This window comes from Procambarus clarkii, chromosome 25, assembly GCF_040958095.1.
Source record: "Procambarus clarkii isolate CNS0578487 chromosome 25, FALCON_Pclarkii_2.0, whole genome shotgun sequence".
Lineage (NCBI taxonomy): Eukaryota > Metazoa > Arthropoda > Malacostraca > Decapoda > Cambaridae > Procambarus > Procambarus clarkii.
Genome location: NC_091174.1, coordinates 40732207 through 40755432, shown reverse-complemented (window position 1 = coordinate 40755432; position 23226 = coordinate 40732207). Strand labels below are relative to the sequence as shown.

The window sequence follows — 23226 nt, the reverse complement described above, 5'->3', positions numbered from 1 at the left end:
AACCTGGTAGATAAATCCATGGCGAAGATCTAGTTTGTGACTAGGTGTTCTTTGTCACTCACTGGGTCACCAATGTAACTGTTCTATTGTTACGTAAAGTATGGTGACAAATAAACACAGACACTAAGATGCTATATATATATATTTGGTCGAATATACAGAAGTACACAGGTGATACGTTGGTGTGAGTTGAGCGCACTGAGCGTTGGTACAGTATCTCGCAAGTGTCTGCTCTAGACCACACTTGAAAGTAGACTAGTTAATGTTCGCTACACCGCTGCTTATATTGCTCGGGCATCTCACCGTGTTGCCCGGGCAACGCCTCACCTCATTCATCTCCAAAGGTTGACAGGAACATTAACACTATATTTGGAGCGAGTATATTATTGGGATAATCTACTCGCTACAGCACTCTCAAAAATTTTTTTTGATGTGCGATGTTAGTGCTATCGGTCTGTAATTTTTTGCCTCTGCCTTATTTCTTCCTTTATGAAGTGGTGCTATCTCTGCTGTTTTTAGTATATCAGGAATAACGCCAGTATCTAGGCTTTGTCTCCACAGAATGTGGAGGGCCTGCGATAGTGTTTTTTTACAGTTCTTTATGAATATGGAGTTCCAAGAATCCGGGCCTGGTGCTGAGTGCATAGGCATACTGTTTATGGCTTCTTCAAAATCCAGTGGGGATAGGGTGACGTCTGATATATGATTTGATGTTGGTATCATATCCATGAAAAATTCATTTGGGTTATCAATCTTTAGTGTGTTTAATGGCTCGCTGAAAACAGAGTCATACTGCTTCCTCAGTAGCTCGCTCATTTATTTGTTGTCATCTGTGAAAGTTTCATCTCCCTTTCACAGGGGCCTGATACTAGATGTGGTTTTTGCATAGGAGAAAAAATATTTCGGATTTCTCTCTATTTCACTGATGGCCTTTTGCTCTCTCTGCCTCTCCTGGGTTTTGTATGATTCTTGTAGCTTCCGTTCAATTGTTTCTATTTCTCTACCTAACCTTCTTCGCCGTTCTTGAGATAGGGTGCGACTCTCAAGTTGTTCCGCGATTCGTTTTCTTTGCCTATACAGGGAACGACGTTCCCGTTCCAATCTGCATCTCTTCCTCTTTTTTTTTCTTAGAGGTATGCAGTTTGAACATATTTTTAGTGCTACTGAGCTTATTTTTTCCAGGCACTGGTTCAGGTTTGCATTTTCTAGCTGTTCTTCCCAGTTTATTTCTGTGAAGTCCTGGTTTATTTGCTCCCACTTTATCTGTTTATTATTGAAGTTGAATTTACTAAAATCTCCTCCACCGGGAATCTGGACTGGTTTTGAAGGTCTACTCCCCATGGTTGTCATAACTTCAATTAAGTTGTGATCTGAGTAACAGGTATTTGTAATCATTATGTTCCTGATCAATTCATCATTATTATAACTAAACTCTTTATGGTTAATAATCATTAGATTAAACTTGCCTATGTTTATTATTCAACTTTTTTCTTTGCTTTCATTTATTATCTAGGTTGCCTAGCCTCGCCATATTCCCTTACTCCATTGTACCCCTGGCTTTGCCTGTGTCTCAAAATGCAAATTAGTACTTACAGTGTACCTGAGAGTACTTGTAAGCAATCTACCTCATTTTTTTTTTTCATTTTGTGTTTGTCTTGTATAGTCTTGTATAGTCTTGTTTATATTTTTATTTTTCCCCCTTTTATATAAAAATTTTGTTTTGTAATTGCCATTCTTACCTTGTTTTCCTACAACCAGCCTTCTTATGCAAACAAGTATAGACCCAGAACTACACCTCTTATCCACTATCTATGACAATCATCACTTTAATGATCAATATTGCAGATATTTTGCAGCTCATGATGTAAACAATGTATTAACACATAATCACAATATCTCTGTACTTAACTTGAATGTAAGATCACTAAGCAAACACTTCGATGATGTTAGTGCCCTGATTGAAACTATTGACAACAAATTCTCTTTTATTATACTTACTGAAACATGGTTAAAAGAGGATATATTACTCAACTCTTTAACATGCCAAACTACTCAGCAATTCACAACTGTCGACCAATTCAGAGAGGTGGTGGTACAGCTCTTTACTACCACCAAGAAATAACATGCTTAAAAGTAATTAGAACTAGAGACTACTGTGGGAAGTGTATCTTTGCCAGCTTCAGTCAAGGATGCCGAGTCTGTCCTGACTGTGGGAGCAGTCTATAGAATTCTTAACACTGATGTGTCCGTATTCAACTCTAATCTTAAAAATCAAATACAGTGGTACCTCGCATAACGATCGCCCCAAAAGACGAACATTTTGGGTAACGAACGGCCCGATCGGCGTCAAATCGTCCCGTATGACGAACGCTGGTTTGAGTAACGTCAACACCACATGGTGGGGTCGCGCTACTTCTTGCACATTCTTAGACGCCTCTGACGATGCACATAAATTATGTTGTTCTTGTTTAAAGATGCTAATGATGCTGGGATATAAAAGGGTGACTGACTGCTGAGATGTTGCAAAGCATTGACGTTTTTGTAGGAAAAAAGAAATGAAATGTCTGCTATACAACAAATGTCAAAAAGGTTTGTTCGGTGTTCGGCAGGTAGGCTGCTCCATTGAAACAATCTTTCTTTGTTTCAAATGTGTTCCATTTGTTTTGCATTTGTCATTTACGTCTCAAAAATGGAGAAGCCTACCTTACATACACTGAATAAACCATTATGACATTTTCCTTTCTTCAAATGTGTTCAATATTTATTTTTCATTTGTCTTATAGCAAAAGGTTCGTTCGATGGTCGGCAGGTAGGCTGCTCCATGTTTCTTACAAAAAACGTAAATAATAAAAAAATGAAGAATTTTAAAAACCAGTACAAATGTCAAAAAAGGTTCGTTCGGTGGTCTACAGGTCGGCTGCTCCATGTTTCTTAAATACAAAAATAAAAAACAAAAAATAAAAGAACTGTTGAAACAATTTGAAAAATGGACAAATGCCATAAAGGTTCGTTCAGTGTGTCGGGTAGGCTGCTCCATTATTGAGACGTAAGTGACAAATACAAAACAAATGGAACACATTTGAAACAAAGAAAGATTGTCATAATGGAGCAGCCTACCCAACAAGCACTGAACGAACCTTTTGCTATAACGAATATGAAAGACAAGGGCTGCTGGCTGGGTTAGTACTGCGTGAGCAACCATTTGTAGCACACATGCCTCTGGCTCTCAAACACCTGTCCCACACGGTGTTGAAAGACTGTGCTCAGTCGGTGCAATTCAGACCCTATTGTTTGAAGAACATAAGGGTCATAACATTAGTGAAGCTAGGCGCAATAAGGGCTTAACACAATGGTCGGATGCGAGTGATACAGCACCTATGAGGATGATACAGCGAGCGTATCCAGTTGTAGCTCCGAGCCCCACCCTTGCCATCTCGAATTTATATAGATGATACATAGATGAATCGTTTTCTGCGTTCAGTGATGATGCATCTGATACAAGTAGCATAGATGAACATTGTTAGCAGCTTCCATGGTGTTGTTGTTCATTGATATTTTCAAGAATACCTGAATCTCTTCCTGACCGATGGACACTCTTTGAGGCTAGCTGAATCTCTTCCTGACTGACGGACACTCTTTGAGGCTGGCTGAATCTCTTCCTGTGTGGGACCTTACAAAGCGATCTTTTCAAGACTACCTTACAAATTGAGCTTTTCCTATAATCGTTTCAATACTACCTTATGCTTTATAAGCTTGGCTACATACCACCTACAAGTACTAAAGCCAAGGGTGCACGTGAGTGCGTTATTTGCAAGCACACAGAATGATGAAGCAGGAAACGAAAATCTACCTGTAGCTGGTGCAAGGAGAGCAAAGTCGTGCTGTGTAAAATGGACTACTTCGTTGACTATTACGCACTTCCAAAGTACTGAGTGCGTAATACAGTGTGTTACTGTGTAAATAGTATGTGAAACTGTACACATTGTAATTTTAGTGAATTTTTACCACGTAATATTGTGACAATAAACATTTATTGTGGACACATTACTGACACATGTATCACAGTTCCATGGAAAATTATGAACATTCTACTGTATACATATTGTAAAGGTCACAAATATGCATCATATACGATAAAAGAAACAAATAAAACCGCATTGGAAATGCATAGAAAAAATATTTGAAAATATATTTGTGGCAACACGCGGTGCTTGAATGGCCTGCGCGACCGTGTCTGGGAGCTTCACACACGGGCGACCAGGCCCTGATGACGTCACAGCGCACATTGTCCACACCCTCACAGCCAAAGTAAGTGGAATTTGGTAATTATTTTCACATAGACATGTTCAGGGATGGTAATTTATCATTTTGTAAAGAAAAATGATATTTTGGGGAACATTTGATGCACACTGGGGGAATTTCACAATAAACACAGTGCATCACACTGGTTACATGGGGGACACTCGTTTTGTATGACGTCCGTTTCACATGACGAACATGGAACGGATTAAATTCGTTATGCAAGGTACCACTGTACTAGATAACAGACTGAACAAAAACCATCTAATTATCGCAGGGGACTTTAATATTGACCTCTACGAGCCTGAAAACCCTACTGCTGGCAGCTTCCTCAACTGTATGAATTCTTGCTTCCTCATACCTTTAATCACTAAACCTACTAGAATCACTGATAGTACTGCCACAGCTCTTGATCACATCTGGACCAACATAACCTCTCCGCTTACTTCAGGGATAATCATCGATAGCACTACAGACCATTACCCCACATTTCTCCTAACATTAACAAACCACCTCTACAGAGAAGGGAGATAAGCTTTAGGCTGCACAATGAAACTGCCATAGGCAATTTTATAGCTGCTGCTGCTAATGTCAACTGGGAGTCCGAATTAGGTAACATAGGGGACATCAACCTAGCAGTGCAATCTTTTCTTCAAAAAACTCTCAGCCTTTATAATATTCACTGTCCTATGCTAACGAAACAAGCCACAACTAAAAGGCTAAACAATCCTTGGCTTACAAAGGGGATACTTAAATCCATCAATAAAAAACATGACCTTGAGAAGAAGTATAGGTTAGGAATCGTCTCCAAAGAATTTTCAAATAATTACTCATCATTGCTATCTAAAATAATTAGGAGAGCCAAATTTAAATACTACGAAGATAAATTTACCCACACAGAGGGCAACATTAAGAAAACATGGAGCACAATTTCACAAATATTGGGATCAAAGAAGATTTTAAATAAAAAACCAATACTCCTGTCAAATAATGATGGTCTGCTTTCAGCCTCTGACACTGCTTTTGAGTTCAATAGGTTCTTCTCTTCCATTGGGTCATCCCTTGCAAATGATATTCCATTTTCCAGTACTAATATTCAGGACTATCTTACAGGTAACTATCCACAGTCTCTGTACCTAATGCCTACTAATTCCACTGATGTTACTGACATAATTCTTTTCTCTAAAAACCAAGTCTAGTGCCCTTGAGGAGATACTAACTCTTATTTACAAAAGGTAAGGTAATTATCAAAAGAAGGCACCAAACCGGGAAGGCTATGTAGCACCATCAAAGTGCGAAATAATCAAAGGGCGCTAAATATCACCAAGAATGCCAATACAAGAACAAAAATGCATAAGGCGAACGATATCAAAAGTATCCGATTCACCTAGAATTCTACTGAGAGACAAGTGACTGCGAGGGACTGTTGGAAAGCAAGACACACGCTCCTCCTGGAAGTCAGGACATTCAACAAAGATATGCACAACTGTAAGAGGGACAACGCAATTCGGACAATAAGGAGCAGGGCGGCGCTCCATTAAATGACAGTAGGTTAAGCGAGAATGGCCAACCAGCAGCCGTGCCAAAGCAGTTTCCCACCGCCGGTTACGGTGGTAGGAGGAAGGCCACGGAGACACACTACGTTTGGGAGTACGCAACTTGTTACCAACCACAGAGGACCAACAACCCTGCCAACGGGCAAGGATGAAGGAATGAATAACAGGATAAAAGTCGGAATAAGGAATATCTTTACGGGAGATGGGACAAGAACGGATAACTTCCTTAGCAACAGCATCCGCACGCTCATTGAAAGAAACACCAATATGGCTGGGAACCCAGCAAAACTCTACTGATTTAAATTTACTAGAAATAAGAAACAGCCAATGTTGAATCTCGATGACCACTGGATGGACAGGATTAAAGGACCCTAGAGCTATGAGGGCACTACGAGAGTCAACTACAACCACAAAGGAGGAATAAGAATGAGAAAGCAAGAGACAGAGAATAGCATAAAGTTCTGCTGTAAAGACGCTAGCCTCCGAAGGGAGGCGACACATGTAAGTACGGTCAGGAAAAACAACAGAGTAGCCCACACCGTCCGCAGACTTAGACCCATCGGTGAAGATGGAAATAGAGTGGGAGTGCGAAGAAAAGTGCTCAAGGAAGAGGCTTTTCAGAATTGTAGGAGGGGTAAAGGCTTTTGTAATACAAGTCAAGGACGTACAAAACTTGGGAAGGGGGACTCTCCACGGAGGCAAGGAAGGAACAATATGAGGAGAAACATTAGAAATATGAACAGAAAGAGAATCCTGTAAGCGAGATAACCAGACAGAAAGTGGGAGACGATGAAGAGGAACAGGAGCTACAGGAGGAGTTAAAGCCAAAGCATGACAGAGGCAAGAGGAAGGATGTTGCAAGGACCGCACAAGATAGCGAAGACAGTAGCAATCACGGCGGTCCCGAAGAGAGAGAAAGCCAGTGTCAACATACAAACTGAGGGCGGGAGTCGAACGAACGACACCAGAGCTGAGACATAACCCGGTATGGTGCAAAGCATCAAGACAGCGAAGAGTAGGAGGAAAAGCAGAAGAGTATGCAGAGCAACCATAATCGAGTTTAGACAGGACGAGAGAGGAGTGCAAATAGAGGAGCGTGCACCTATCCGCTCCCCAAGAAGTATGGGACAAAACCTTAAGTAGGTTAAGGGCCTTAGCGCATTCAACTCAGAGGTAAGAGATATGGGCTGACCAAGACAAATGAGTGTCAAAGACTAACCCAAGAGCTTTGTGGAATCCCTGTACACAATGGGATGACCATAAAGTGACAAAGAGGGACGAAGAACAACATGCTTCCGAGTAAAAGTCATAGCACAAGTCTTAGACGCAGAAACTTGAAGCCATGATCGGTGGCCCAAGACGACACAGCATCAATCGCAAGTTGAAGCCGCCGTTGAAGAAGAGGTGAATCATCACCCCGATAGCAAAGGGTAAGATCATCAAAATAGAGAGCAGAGAAGACGCCAGAAGGAAGAGAGGAAAGAAGACCGTTGAGGGCAACTAGAAAAAGAGTAGTGCTCAGAACACTACCCCTGGGGGTACACCCTCATTCTGCCGAAAAGGGGCAGAGAGAGCAGTATCAAGCCACACACGAAAGGAACGACGAGAGAGGAAGCTCTGGAGGAAGAGAGGGAGGTTCCCATGAAGGCCAAAAGAATGAAGTTGAGACAGAATATGATACCGCCAGGTAGTGTCGTAAGCCTTTTCCAGGTCAAAAAGGACGGCAACAACGGAGGTCTTCGCAGCAAAAGCAGTACGAATATAGACCTCCAAGTTCACCAGGACATCCATTGTGCTGTGGCACTTGCGAAAGCCAAATTGAGAAGGGGAGAGGTGGTGATAGTGTTCTAAGAACCACATCAAACTAACGTTAACCATACATTCAAAGAGCTTGCAGACAACTCGTGAGAGCAATAGGGCGGAAGTCCTTGGGGGATGACCCGAGAGACCCTGGTTTCCGAACAGGGAGGACAACAGCATCGAGCCAGTCTTCAGGGACCGACGACGACTCCCAGACCCGATTGTACAGACTCGGTAAATACTGAGACGTGCATGGAGGGAGATGGCAAGGCATTTCATAATGAATGCCATCGGAGCCCGCTGCCGTAGAACCGCAAAGGGCCAGGGCAGACTGAAGCTCAGAGAGAGAGAAGGGATCATTATAAGGAAGGTGAAGATAGAAGTACAGAAATTTAAAGGATGAGATTCAAAAAGAGGCTTACGAAGGAAGGAAGGATTGGGGGAGATGAGAACCAGAACTAACAGAGGAGAAATGGGAACCCAGTTCGGTCGCAACCTGCAACGGGTTCGCCACAAGAGCACCATGGAGGCGAAGGACTAGTGAGACATCGGGAACGAACTTACCCGCAATCTTGCGGATACGCTTCCAGACCAGTGGGAGGGGAGTTTCGGATGTAACGATGAAGACATGAGACGCTCAGCAAGCACGTTTAGCCGCACGGATGGTCCTACGGGCCACCGCACTCGCCTTCCGAAACAAAAGAAAAGACTCAACCGTCTGCTGGCGGCAATGTCTTTTCCAGGCTGCACGTTTACAGCGGACAGCCCAAGCACAGTCCATATTCCACCAGGGAACGCACTTCCGCATTCCCTGAGAGGAAGAGTGAGGAATAGAGTGGAGGGCAGCGTCAAAAACAGTGTCATGAAAAAGAAGGAGAGCGAGGGAGAGGCAGTATGGAGAGGTCGGAAATAGTAGCACGGAGAGTAAAGAGGCGCCAGTCAGCCTCGGCAAACCGCCACCTAGGGAAGGAGAGAGGAGGGCGAAAAGAGAAAAAAGAAACAAGGATAGAAAAATGGTCACTGCCATGGAGGTCATCAAGAACCCGCCACCCGAAATCTAAGGAAAGATATGACGAGCACAGAGAAAGATCGAGACAAGAAAGGGAGCGAGTCCGAGAGTCCAAATAAGTGGGCTCACCAGAATTAAGAAGCGACAGGGAAGAAGAGAGGATGAAAGGTTCAAGGAGGCGACCCCGGGTGTTTGTCAGCACATCACCCCAAAGGGCATGACAACAATTGAAATCACCCAGCAGGAGCACAGGCTCCGGCAAGGAGTCTAGGTGGTGTTTAAGATCGGGAAGAGAAAGTGGGACAGTGGGGGGGGAGATAAATGGAACAAACCGTATACCATCTACTCACAAAGACACGGGCGGCAGAACAGTGAAGAGGCGAGGAAAAAAGTAAGGGGACAAAAGGAACATCAGAGCGAATCAAGAGAGCAGAAGAATTATGAATCCCAGCTGTCGCTGGGGGGGGGGGGAGAAAAGAATAGCCACGGAAGCGACCAGGATGAGCACCAAGCATCGGCTCCTGGAGACAGACACAAACGGGCGAAAACTGTGAAATGAGAAGCTGGAAGTCAAGGAAATTGGCGTAAAATCCACGGATGTTCCATTGAAGAAAAGACATCAGCAAAGAGAGAGAGCAACAGAGAGCAGAGAAGAAACAAAGGTGAAGAAGGAACACAGTACGCTAAAAAAAGCAGAGTCAGAATCAGGGTCAGCGAAGTCAGGGTTAGGGGGCATGGGTAAACTGAGTAAAGAAGGAGGGAAAGAAGCGTGAGGACAGACCAGAGGTGGACGAGCAGGGTCTGGAGGGGGAGGAAGGGGAGGAGGAGGGGCAAAAAGAGGGGAGCGCACCTCAGCAAGGTCAGTAACCGAGATGGAACCGGGGGCTAAAGAAACCCCCACAGTAGGAACCGGGGACACCACCACCGAAGTGGGAGGGGAAGGAACGATAGAATCAGAGACAGGGGGAGAAGAAGAAAGCGAAGCCTTCTTACTGACAGGGGAGGAGGAAGGAGAGGAGCCAGGTTTCCACTTCTGACTCAAAGATACGGGCGTCCCAGCAGCAATGTACTGGGCAACAGACTCCAGCATCTCAATAGGAGAAGAGGAGCGAGAGCGAACAACACAACCATCAGGAGAGCGATGGATGTCGGCCCTCACAGTCAGGCGGCGTGGAGAGCCAAGAGACGGAGGAGAATAACGGGAAGGAGGACTAGAGGGAGAGGAAAAAGAAGACACAGGAGACGTGACAGACTGGGTAGAAAGAAGGGGAGCCCTAGACAGAGAACCAGGAGGGGGACCCTTCGAAACAGAACGGAGGGAAACAGGGGAGGTGGTGGTGGGCGTGTCCGGGTCTAAGGTTCAGAAACAGTTGTGAGACTGAGGAAGGCGGGAAGGACGAGGAGAGGAAGAGCGCACCAAGCGAGCATAGGAGACACCAGCTAAAGAGGGGAGACGATGAACTTGGCGCCGAGCCTCAGGAAAAGACAAACGGTTGAGGACAGCCGCCTCAAGTTTGTAACGAATACACGCACGGGAGAAGGTAGGGTGGGCCTCACCGCAATTGAGGCAGTGGGCCTGGGGAGAAGTGCACTCCAACTTAAGAGTGACCCTCGCTTCCACACAGGGGACAGAGAGAGACAGGACTAGAGCATTTGAGGGTACCATGCCCAAACCTCCAGCACTTACCGCAGAGCCGAGGAGATGGAATATATTCCTGAACGGAGCATCTGGCACCAGCAAGAATGACAGAGGGCGGAAGGGTCCTACCATCAAAGGTAACCTTCACAACCCAAAGGGGCAGACGGCGATGACCACAAGGGGGACGAGTAAATGTATCCACCTGGAGGACAGAATGACCCTGGGCCTCGAGGATATGCTTGATATCCTCGTGGCAGTCCTTGAGATCCCTAACACCGGTCGCAACATGGTGCGGGAGGAGAACAGTGTCAACATTGGCATTCAACCGAGCGTTCTTCGAGACCCGAACAGGGGTCTCGCCAAGGCAGGATAAGGCGGCCAAGCGGGTGGCCGCATCCTGAGAAGGAGCAGCAATGACATGGGTACCAAGACGAGTGGGGTTGAAGGTGACAGAGGCATCCACGGAACTGACAAGATGCCTATGAAGGGAAAAATCGTCAGGAGTTGAATCCAAAGGTTGGAGGTCAAAATACTTAGTCCACGTAGCAGGACCAAACAAAGCATGGAACCAAGTAGGATGGGAAGGGAGCATACGAGAGTGGCTGTGGTGGGGACGGCGATGAGAACCCTTAGAGACAGACGGGTCAAAAGGTGCAGTAGTCATAAGAAGAGATGGAGCTGTGCAAGGGGACGAGACAGTCACCACAGCAGGCTTGGGGCTCGACCCAACCACAGAGGAGGGAGGGGAGCAGGGAGGAATAGTCCGGTCCGGGCCTAAACCGGGTCCTGTAGCAGGTGCTATAGATCCCGGTCTTCCAGGACGGTCCGACTCAGGGGCCTGGTCGCCCACCCCATGAGCCTGGGTAAGAGAAGTCAAGTCGTCATCCATACAGCAAACCAAAATATAAGGGATGGGACCTGGAACCAGGGAATACCACCTACCAGGGCAGCCAGGGAGGCCGAGCGCGGGCCAGTGCAGGAAGGGTGTGTCGTCCCCAGCGGTGCTCCCCCTTTTCAACAGGGAAGTCCTATTACTTTGTTCATTCTCCCACATTGGTGCTAAGACCCCAGTCCCCCTATCGCCCCAGCCTGGACACCCAACCATCCACTCAGGGCGGCCTCTCACAGGCGACCCATCCAGCGGGTGGTCCGATAGCTCACAAGGCCCCTACATGGTGCCCTTCAGTACGTACACCACCCAAACAGGGGGCAGGAGAGGGGGCACAGGCAACCCACACCGGTCCCAGGAAGGTGTACGTGAGCCCCTCACCACGGCAAGGAGGCACCATGAAGGGGTTAGCCAGAGAAAATCAGATTCAGACAAAAATAGATAAATTCATGATTTCAACGGTTCGTGAAAGTACCCACTGGGGATTCAACAAGTCCTGCAGCATCCGCTGGCAACGAATGCTCTGCAAACTATGCTGCACCCGCCGATGCTGAATTCCCATCGACAAGTCGTGCAGCCTCCGCCAGCAACAAATGCTCTGCAAACTGTGCTGTACCTGCCGATGCTGAATTCCCATCAACAAGTTGTGCAGCCTCCACCGGCAACGAATGCTCTGCAAGCTATGCTGCACCCGCCTCTGCTGAATTCCCATCAACAAGTCGTGCAGCCTCTGCTGGCAACGAATGCTCTGCAAGATATGCTGCACCCGCCGATGCTGAATTCCCATCGACTAGTTATGGAGCATCCGCCGGCAACGAATGCTCTGCAAGCCATGTTGCACCCGCCGATACTGAATTCCCATCAAAAGTCGTGTAGCCTCCACTAACGATATAAAATATGATTGAAAGGCATATAAATTAGTGTAAAAAGTGTTGATAGAGTACAGTATTGTAAGTGTTAACCCTTTAACTGCGCGGCCTATAAATATGACACCCCCCAGTGCTCAGGAAAAAATTATTTTTTCTTCTGAAAGTGTCAAAACCCCCTCCCTGTATATGGGTATAGCAACGGAAGTTCGAAATTGTACTTACTTTGGCTGCTATGGGGTCCGAAAGGTGGGGCGTGACGTCATCATTCCCCATGCGCCAGAGCAGTATGCTCTCGGGGCCGGCGGAGCACGCGAGTTGCTGTGAATATATTTTTGTTCATTTTTTGCACACAGTTCCAAATACATTTTATTTGTTTTTATGTGCTAATCCTATGTATAATGAACACGTACACTACATTATGGTAGTAAAACATCCGTACTGTCCAAGGACACTGTTACGTGCATGACACTTGTGTACACATAGCTTGCACATACTTACCATGTATCATGCTAATTTATGTATATATACAATCTATTTACAGACTATACACTGTCACACACTATATACATTCACCATCAACACATTCAGAACACCGCGAGTGTGAGCAGCCACACCCAGCCAGCCCTCCCTTACGTCGCCAACATTGCCCCTCCCATCATACAGTTATTCACATCAATGTTTCATGTTCATTTATGTATATTTACAACATATGTACACACTATACACTGTCACACACTATATACATTTACCATCAACACATTCAGAACATCGCGAGTGTGAGCAGCCACACCCACACAGGCCCTCCCTCACTCCAACATCTTACTCGCCAACATAGCTCCTCCCACCATACTGTCATTGTTTTTATTACACTATTTACACACACGTTATATATACTTATCTACATGTTTTATTTACTAGAACTATGCAAGTAAGTCGTTATTGTGTCCAAACAGTACAGTGGCCATCATACACTGCATGAGAAATCACACAGCAGACAGCAGACGACGCTACAATTACGACGTCACATCCCTCACCAAAATAGCTCGTATGGGCCAATAGCAGGTGCCTCGTATGGGCCAATAGCAACTGCCTCGTATGGGCCAATAGCAGGTGCCTCGTATGGGCCACTAGCAGCTGCCTCGTATGGGCCACTAGCAGCTGCCTCGTATGGGCAACTAGCAGCTGCCTCGCATGGGCCACTAGCAGCTGCCTCGTATGGGTCAATAGCAGCTGCCTCGTATGGGCCAATAGCAGCTGCCTCGTATGGGCCAATAGCAGCTGCCTCGTATGGGCCAATATCAGCTGCCTCGTATGGGTCAATAGCAGCTGTCTCGTATGGGCCAATAGCAGCTGTCTCGCATGGGCCAATAGCAGCTGCCTCGCATGGGCCAATAGCAGCTGCCTCGCATAAGCCAATAGCAGCTGCCTCGCATGGGCCAATAGCAGCTGCCTCGCATGGGCCAATAGCAGCTGCCTCGCATGGGCCAATAGCAGCTACCTCGCATGGGCCAATAGCAGCTGCCTCGTATGGGCCAATAGCAGCTGCCTCGTATGGGCCAATAGCAGCTGCCTCGTATGGGTCAATAGCAGCTGCTTCGTATGGGTCAATAGCAGCTGCCTCGCATGGGCCAATAGCAGCTGCCTCGCATGGGCCAATAGCAGCTGCCTCGCATGGGCCAATAGCAGCTGCCTCGCATGGGCCAGAAAAGAATCAGTCGTCTGCCTACGGCGGTGCCTCTTCCAGGCTGCACGCTTACAGCGGACAGCCCGAGCACAGTCCGCATTCCACCAGGGAACGCACTTCTGTGGACCCCGAGAGGAAGAGCGAGGAATAGAGCGGAGGGCAGCGTTGAAGACAGTGTCATGAAAAAGGAGGAGAGCGCGAGAGAGAGGCAGAAGGGAGAGGTCAGAGAGAGCAGCACTGAGGGTAAATAGGGTCCAGTCTGCCTTAGCAAACTGCCACCTAGGGAAAGAGAGGGAAGGGCGAAAAGAGAAAAAGGAAACAAGGATGGGGAAATGATCACTTCCATGGAGGTCATCAAGAACCTGCCACGTGAAATCTAAGTAAAGAGAAAAAGAGCAGAGAGAAAGATCAAGACAAGAAAGGGTGCGAGTCCGAGAGTCCAAATGAGTGGGCTCACCAGAATTCAGAAGAGACAGGGAAGAAGATAGGAGAAATGGCTCAAGGAGGCGACCCCGGGTATTCGTCAGAACGTCACCCCAAAGAGAATGACGACAATTGAAGTCACCCAGCAGGAGCACAGGCTCCGGCAAGGAGTCTAGGAGGTGTTTCAAATCAGGAAGAGAGAGCGGGACACTCGGGGGGAGATAAATGGAACAAACTGTGTACCATTTCCCCACAAAGACACGAGCAGCAGAACAATGGAGAGGCGAAGGAAAAAGTAAAGGAACAAAGGGAACATCTGCACGAATCAAGAGAGCAGAAGAATTAGAAGCCCCAGCAATGGCTGGGGGGGGGGGGAGAGAAAGGAATAGCCATGAAAACGACCAGGACAAGCACCAAGCATTGGCTCCTGGAGACAGACACAAAGGGGCGAAAACCGCGAAATCAGAAGTTGGAGTTCGAGGAAATTGGCGTAATAACCTCGAACGTTCCATTGAAGAATGGACAACGACGAGAAGAGAAAGGACAAAAACAGAGAACAAGGAAGAAACAAAGGTGAAAGAGCAACAGAGCACGTTAAAGAATATCAGGGTCAGCAAAGTCAGGGTTAGGGGGCATGGGTAAACTGAGCAAAGACGGAGGGAAGGAAACGGGAGAACAGATCAGAGGTGGGCGGGCGGGGTCCGGAGGAGGAGGAGGAAGAGGAGGAGACAACGGAGAGGAGCAGTCAAGGACAGCAGTAGGAAGAGGGGGAGTAGAAAGAGAGGAGCGCACCCCAGCAAGAGCAGCAACCGAAAGGGAAGCAGGGGCCAAAGAAACCTCCATAGCAGGAACAGGGGGCGCAACCACTGAAACGGGAGGGGAAGGAGCAACAGAGCCAGAAGTAGGAGCTAAGGAAGAAAGCGAAGCCTTCTTACCCGCCGGGGAAGAGGAAGGAGAGGAGCCAGGCTTACGCTTCTGACTTAAAGAGACAGGTGTCCCAGCAACTACGTACCGGGCAACGGATTCCAGTGTCTCAACAGGAGAAGCCGAACGAGAGCACACACGACGGCCGTTAGGAGAGCGATGGACATCCGCCTGCACCGACAGGCGGCGGGGAGAGCCGATAGATGGAGGAAGAGGATGAGAAGGAGGATCGGAGGGGGACGAGGAAGAAGACACAGGAGACATGACAGACCGGGTTGAAAGAAGGGGAACCCCAGACAGAGGACCAGGAGGGGGACCCCTCGGGAAAGAACTCAAAGGAACAGAGGAGGGGGCAGTGGGCGTATCAGGGTCCAAGGCCCGGAAACGGTTGAGAGTCTGAGGAAGGGGGGAAGGACGAGGAGAGGAAGAGCGCAACACGCGAGCATAAGAGATGTTAGTATAAGGCGGGAGCCGGCGAACCTGGCGCCTCGCCTCAGGAAAAGACAAACGCTCCCGGTGCTTCAGGTTAACGACGGCCGCCTCAAGCTTGTAATGGACACAGGCACGGGAGAACGTAGGATGGGCCTCACCGCAGGTGAGGCAGCGAGCTTGGGGAGAAGTGCACTCCGACTTAGAGTGACCTTCACTCCCACACAAAGGACAGAGAGAGACAGTCCCAGAGCAGCGGAGGGCACCATGCCCAAACCTCCAGCACTTATTACAAAGTCGAGGAGAAGGAATATACTCCTGGACAGAGCACCTAGCACCAGCAAGAATGACAGAGGATGGAAGGGTCCTACCATCAAAGGTGATCTTCACAACGCGAAGGGGTTGACGGCGACGACCACGAGGGGGACGAGTAAACGAGTCAACCTGGAGGACAGAATGGCCTTGGGCATCAAGGATATGCCGAATATCATCGTGGCAATCCTGCAGATTCCGAACACCGGTTGCAACATGGGGTGGGAGGAGAATAGTGCCAACACTGGAATTCATCTGAACGTTCTTGGAGACCCGAACAGGGATCTCGCCAAGGCAAGATAAGGCAGCCAAGCGGGAAGCCGCATCCTGAGAAGGAGCAGCAACGACACGTGTACCGAGACGAGTGGGGTTGAAAGTAACACACGCATCCACGGAATCTACAAGATGCCGATGGAGAGAGAAATCGTCAGGAGGCGCAGAATCAAGAGGGAGGAGATCAAAGTATTTGGCCCATGAAGCAGGACCAAACAAGGCCTGATACGAATCAGCACGGGAAGGAATCGAGCGAGTGCGGTTGGGGCGCGAACGGCGTTGAGAACCCCTAGAGAGAGAGCGGTCAAAAGGCGCAGTAGTCACAACGAAAGACTTAGCCACACCAGGGGACGAAGTGGTCACCACCGGGGGCTGGAGGCTCGACCCAACCTCAGAGGAGGGAGGGGAGCTGGGGGAAGAAGTCAGGACAGTCAAAGGAGGAGCAAGGTCGGGGCCCAACGCAGCGGGAGCTACAGAGCCTGGTCTTCCAATACAGGCCGACTCGGGGGCTTGGTCGCCCACCCCACGAGCCTGAGAGGGTACAACGGAAACATTCAACGACGTAGAGACGAAAAGTGACAAATTCATCCACGAATGTGCCCCCATACCCACCATGGAGCCACAATTAGAGGCAGGACACCCAACAGGAAGCTATCGCCGATCATGCCGGGGCCCCCTAGGGGTGCGTCGTGAGTATACGCCCCACAAACGCCACCTTAAGAACCGTCAGTCCGTCGAGATCGGGTTCAGCGACGAAAGGGGGATTGACAATAAAAGGTTCCCCTCGCTCGAGACGTCGGGTACTACAGTTCTACGGGTGCAAGAGTATGCTTCCTCAAGCACCCGGGCGTCAAAATAGAAGAAGTCCAAAGAAATAATCCAAAACAAGCAAAAGGTCGGCAGGAAACGACAAGCAGATAGGAGAAGAGGGGGGAGAAAAACGAAACATAAGGAAAAGGAAAAGCGATCCGGCACAATTGGAGAAGACAGCAGCAGGAGTGCAAGGCCAGAAAAGGACAGAGGACTGCCCAACGGAACATCACACTCCGGCAGCCGTCCACCAAGCCCCCTCACGACGCCAACGGGCCGGAAGGGGAGGGGGGCATGGGCCAATAGCAGCTGCCTCGTATGGGCCAATAGCAGCTGCCTCGTATGGGCCAATAGCAGCTGCCTCGTATGGGTCAATAGCAGCTGCCTCGTATGGGTCAATAGCAGCTGCCTTGTATGGGTCAATAGCAGCTGTCTCGTATGGGCCAATAGCAGCTGCCTCGCATGGGCCAATAGCAGCTGCCTCGCATGGGCCAATAGCAGCTGCCTCACATGGGCCAATAGCAGCTGCCTCGCATGGGCCAATAGCAGCTGCCTCGCATGGGCCAATAACAGCTGTCTCGCATGGGCCAATAGCAGCTGCCTCGCATGGGCCAATAGCAGCTGCCTCGCATGGGCCAATAGCAACTGCCTCGCATGGGCCAATAGCAGCTGCCTCGCATGGGCCAATAGCAGCTGCCTCGTATGGGCCAATAGCAGCTGCCTCGTATGGGCCAATAGCAGCTGCCTCACATGGGCCAATAGCAGCTGCCTGATATGGCCAATAGCAGCTGCCTCGTATGGGCCAGGTTTGAGGCTGGGTAATGAAGATAGAGTTACAAAATACGAGCTAGATGGTGTTGAGATTGCGAAGTCGGATTGTGAAAGGGATCTGGGAGTTATGATTAGTAAGTAAGTAATTATCAAAAGAAGGCTCCAAACCGGGAAGGCTATGTAGCACCATCAAATACGCAATATAATCAGACGGCGCCAAATATCACCAAGGATGACAATACGAGAACAAAAACGCATAAGGCGAACGATATCAAAAGTATCCGAGTCACCAAGAATTCTATCGAGGGACAGGTGACCGCGAGGGGCGGTCGGAAAGCAAGACACACGCTCGTCCTGGAAGTCAGGACATTCAAGAAGGACATGCACGACCGTAAGAGGGACAATGCAACTAGGACAATAAGGAGCAGGGCGGCGCTCCATCAAGTGACCATGGGTTAAGCGAGTATGGCCAATACGCAACCTCGCCAGAGCTGTTTCCCACCACGAGGGAGGACGGCCCCGAGGAAACACAACATTTAAGAGTACGTAGCTTGTTACCAGTAACAGACAACCAAGAAGCCTGCCAACGGGTAAGGACTGAGGAATGGATAACCGGGTAAAAGTCGGAATACGGAATGCCTTTACGAGAGATGGGACAAGAGCGGACAGCTTCCTTGGCGGCAGCATCCGCACGCTCATTTAAAGACACACCAATATGGCTGGGAACCCAACAAAACTCAACCGACTTAAATTTACTGTGAACGAGAAACAGCCAATGCTGGATCTCGACAACTACTGGATGAACCGGATTAAAGGACCCGAGAGCCATGAGGGCACTACGAGAGTCAACAACAACTACAAAGGAAGACTGACAACGAGAAAGCAGGAGACGAAGAGCATAGAGAATAGCATAAAGTTCCGCTGTAAAGATGCTAGTCTCCGGAGGCAAGCGACACATATAAGTGCGATCAGGAAAAACAACAGAGTAGCCAACACCGTCCGCTGACTTAGACCCATCGGTGAAGACAGAAACGGAGTGGGAGTGAGAAGAAAAGTGCTCGAGGAAAAGGCGTTTTAGAACCGTAGGAGGGGTAAAAGCTTTAGTGATACGGGTCAAGGATGTACAAAACCGCGGAAGAGGGACCCTCCACGGGGGCAAAGAAAGAACAACACGAGGAGAAACATCAGAAATACGAACGGAAAGAGAATCCTGTAGGCGAGATAACCGGACAGAAAGAGGGAGGTGGTGAAGAGGAACAGGAACCGCAGGAGGGGTAAAAGTTAAAGCACGACAGAGGCGAGAGGAAGGATGTTGCAAGGACCCCGCAAGATAGCAAAGACAGTAGCGATCACGGCGGTCCTGGAGAGACAGGAAGCCAGTGTCAACATACAAGCTAAGGATGGGAGTCGAACGAAAGGCACCAGAACTGAGGCGCAACCCATTATGGTGCAAAGCATCAAGACGGCGAAGAGTAGAAGGAGAAGCAGACGAGTAAGCAGGGCAACCATAATCGAGCTTAGACAGGACGAGAGAGGAATGTAAAGCAAGGAGAGTGCGCCTATCTGCCCCCCAAGAAGAATGGGACAAGACCCGAAGGAGGGTAAGGGCCTTAGAGCACTCAACACGGAGGTAAGAGATATGGGGAGACCAAGACAAACAAGTGTCAAGGAATAACCCCAAAAGCTTCGCGGAATCTTTGTATTCAAGGGGATGACCATAAAGTGACAAAGAGGGACGAAGAACAACCCATTTCCGCGTAAAAGTCATGGCACAAGTCTTAGAAGTAGAGAACTTGAAGCCATGATCTGTGGCCCAAGACAACACGGCATCAATTGCAAGCTGAAGCCGGCGTTGAAGGAGAGGCGAATCATCACCCTGACAACAAAGGGTAAGATCATCGACATAGAGAGCAGAGAAGACACCAGAAGGAAGAGAGGAAAGAAGACCATTGAGGGCAACCAGAAAAAGAGTAGTGCTCAGAACACTACCCTGGGGCACACCTTCGTATTGCTGAAAAGAGGGAGAGAGAGCGGTACCAAGGCGCACCCGAAAGGAACGACGAGAGAGGAAGCTGCGGAGAAAGAGAGGGAGACGACAACGAAGGCCAAAAGAATGAAGTTGAGATAGGATATGATAACGCCAAGTGGTGTCGTAAGCCTTATCCAGGTCAAAAAGGGCGGCAACAACGGAGGTCGTCACAGCAAAAGCAGTACGAATATAAACCTCCAAGTTCACCAGGACATCTGTCGTGCTGCGGCACTTGCGGAAACCAAATTGAGAAGGGGAGAGGAGGTGATGGTGTTCCAGGAACCACATCAGACGAACGTTAACCATACGTTCAAAGAGTTTGCAGACACAACTTGTGAGAGCAATAGGGCGAAAGTCCTTAGGGGAAGTACCCAGAGACCCCGGTTTGCGAACAGGGAGGACAACGGCATCGAGCCAGTCCTCAGGGACTGACGACGACTCCCAGATCCGATTATACAGACTCAGTAAATACTGAGACGTGCTCGGAGGGAGATGGCGAAGCATCTCATAATGAATACCATCGGAGCCCGCCGCCGTAGAACCGCAGAGGGCCAGGGCAGAACGAAGTTCAGAGAGAGAGAAGGGATCATTATAGGGAAGCTGAAGATGAGTGCAGAAATCTAAAGGACGAGACTCAAGGACAGGTTTACGAAGAAGGAAAGATTGGGGAAGATGAAGACCAGAGCTAACAGAAGAAAAGTGGGAACCCAGTTCGGAAGCGACCGGCAACGGGTCCGCCACAAGAGTATCATGGCGGTGAAGGACCGGTGAAACATCGGGAACGAACTTACCCGCTATCTTGCGGATACGCTTCCAGATCTGGGCCAGAGGGGTTTCGGACGTAAGTGTTGAGACATAAGATGCCCAACATTCACGTTTAGCCGCACGGATGGCCCTACGGGCCACCGCACTCGCTTTCCGAAAGAAAAGAAAAGAATCGGTCGTCTGCCTTCGGCGGTGCCTCTTCCAGGCTGCACGCTTACAGAGCGGACAGCCCGAGCACAGTTCGCATTCCACCAGGGAACGCACTTCCGCGGACCCCGAGAGGAAGAGTGAGGAATAGAGCGGAGGGCAGCATTGAAGACAGTGTCATGAAAAAGGAGGAGAGCGCGAGAGAGAGGCAGAAGGGAGAGGTCAGAGAGAGCAGCACTGAGGGTAAATAGGGTCCAGTCTGCCTTAGCAAACTGCCACCTAGGGAAAGAGAGGGAAGGGCGAAAAGAGAAAAAGGAAACAAGGATGGGGAAATGATCACTTCCATGGAGGTCATCAAGAACCTGCCACGTGAAATCTAAGTAAAGAGAAGAAGAGCAAAGAGAAAGATCAAGACAAGAAAGGGTGCGAGTCCGAGAGTCCAAATGAGTGGGCTCACCAGAATTCAGAAGAGACAGGGAAGAAGAGAGGAGAAACGGCTCAAGGAGGCGACCCCGGGTATTCGTCAGAACGTCACCCCAAAGGGAATGACGACAATTGAAGTCACCCAGCAGGAGCACAGGCTCCGGCAAGGAGTCTAGGAGGTGTTTCAAATCAGGAAGAGAGAGCGGGACACTCGGGGGGAGAGATAAATGGAACAAACTGTGTACCATTTCCCCACAAAGATACGAGCAGCAGAACAATAGAGAGGCGAAGCAAAAAGTAAAGGAACAAAGGGAACATCAGCACGAATCAAGAGAGCAGAAGAATTAGAAGCCCCAGCAATGGCTGGGGGGGGGGGGAGAGAAAGGAATAGCCACGAAAACGACCAGGACGAGCACCAAGCATTGGCTCCTGGAGACAGACACAAAGGGGCGAAAACCGCGAAATCAGAAGTTGGAGTTCGAGGAAATTGGCGTAATAACCTCGAACATTCCATTAAAGAATGGACAACGACGAGAAGAGAAAGGACAAAACCAGAGAACAAGGAAGAAACCAAGGCGAAAGAGCAACAGAGCTCTCGAATAAAAGAATATCAGGGTCGGGATCAGGGTCAGCAAAGTCAGGGTTAGGGGGCATGGGTAAACTGAGCAAAGACGGAGGGAAGGAAACGGGAGAACAGATCAGAGGGGGGCGGGCGGGGTCCGGAGGAGGGGGAGGAGGAGGAAGAGGAGGAGACAACGGAGAGGAGCAGTCAAGGACAGCAGCAGGAAGAGGGGGAGTAGAAAGAGGGGAGCGCACCCCAGCAAGAGCAGCAACCGAAAGGGAAGCAGGGGCCAAAGAAACCTCCATAGCAGGAACAGGGGGCGCAATCATTGAAACGGGAGGGGAAGGAGCAACAGAACCAGACGTAGGAGCTGAGGAAGAAAGCGAAGCCTTCTTACCCGCCGGGGAAGAGGAAGGAGAGGAGCCAGGCTTACGCTTCTGACTTAAAGAGACCGGTGTCCCAGAAACTACGTACCGGGCAACGGATTCCAGTGTCTCAACAGGAGAAGCCGAACGAGAGCACACACGACGGCCGCTAGGAGAGCGATGGACATCCGCCCGCACCGACAGGCGGTGGGGAGAGCCGATAGATGGAGGAAGAGGATGGGAAGGATGATCGGAGGGGGACGAGGAAGAAGACACAGGAGACACGACAGACCGGGTAGAAGGAAGGGGAACCCCGGACAGAGGACCAGGAGGATCCTTCGGGAGAGAACCCAAAGGAACAGAGGAGGGGGCAGTGGGCGCATCAGGGTCCAAGGCCCGGAAACGGTTGAGAGTCTGAGGAAGGCGGGAAGGACGAGGAGAGGAAGAGCGCAACACGCGAGCATAAGAGATATTAGCATAAGGCGGGAGCCGGCGAACCTGGCGTCTCGCCTCAGGAAAAGATAAACGCTCCCGGTGCTTCAAGTTGAGGACGGCTGCCTCAAGCTTGAAATGGACACACGCACGGGAGAAGGTAGGATGGGCCTCACCGCAGTTGAGGCAACGAGCCTGGGGAGAAGTGCACTCCGACTTAGAGTGACCTTCGCCACCACACAAAGGACAGAGAGAGACAGTCCCGGAGCAGCGGAGGGCACCATGCCCAAACCTCCAGCACTTGTTGCAGAGCCGAGGAGAAGGAATGTACTCCTGGACAGAGCACCTGGCACCAGCAAGAATGACAGAGGGTGGAAGGGTCCTACCATCAAAGGTAATCTTCACAACCCGGAGGGGTTGACGGCGACTACCACGAGGGGGACGAGTAAACGTGTCCACCTGGAGAATAGAATGGCCCTGGGCAGCAAGGATATGTCGAATATCGTCGTGGCAGTCGCGCAGGTCCCGAACACCGGTCGCAACATGGGGCGGGAGCAAAATAGTGCCAACACTGGCATTCAACTGAGCGTTCTTCGAGACCCAAACAGGGGTCTCGCCAAGGCAGGATAAGGCAGCCAAGCGGGAAGCAGCATCCTGAGAAGGAGCAGCAACGACACGTGTACCGAGACGAGTGGGGTTGAAAGTAATGGAGGCATCCACGGAATCAACGAGATGTCGATGGAGGGAGAAATCGTCAGGAGGCGCAGAATCAAGAGGGAGGAGATCAAAATATTTGGCCCACGACGCGGGACCAAA

At 49.3% G+C, this 23226-nt stretch overlaps 1 protein-coding gene across 1 annotated transcript in view; it reads right to left on the bottom strand.

Moving 5' to 3' along the window:
• LOC123756334 (small integral membrane protein 12) overlaps positions 1–23226 on the bottom strand; it is a 381049-nt gene that overhangs the window by 132348 nt on the left and 225475 nt on the right. The window contains exon 2 of the mRNA XM_069331393.1: positions 12284–12379. Coding sequence (XP_069187494.1) covers positions 12284–12334 — 51 coding nt within the window. The 5' untranslated portion in view covers positions 12335–12379. The remainder of the gene's footprint in view (positions 1–12283; positions 12380–23226) is intronic.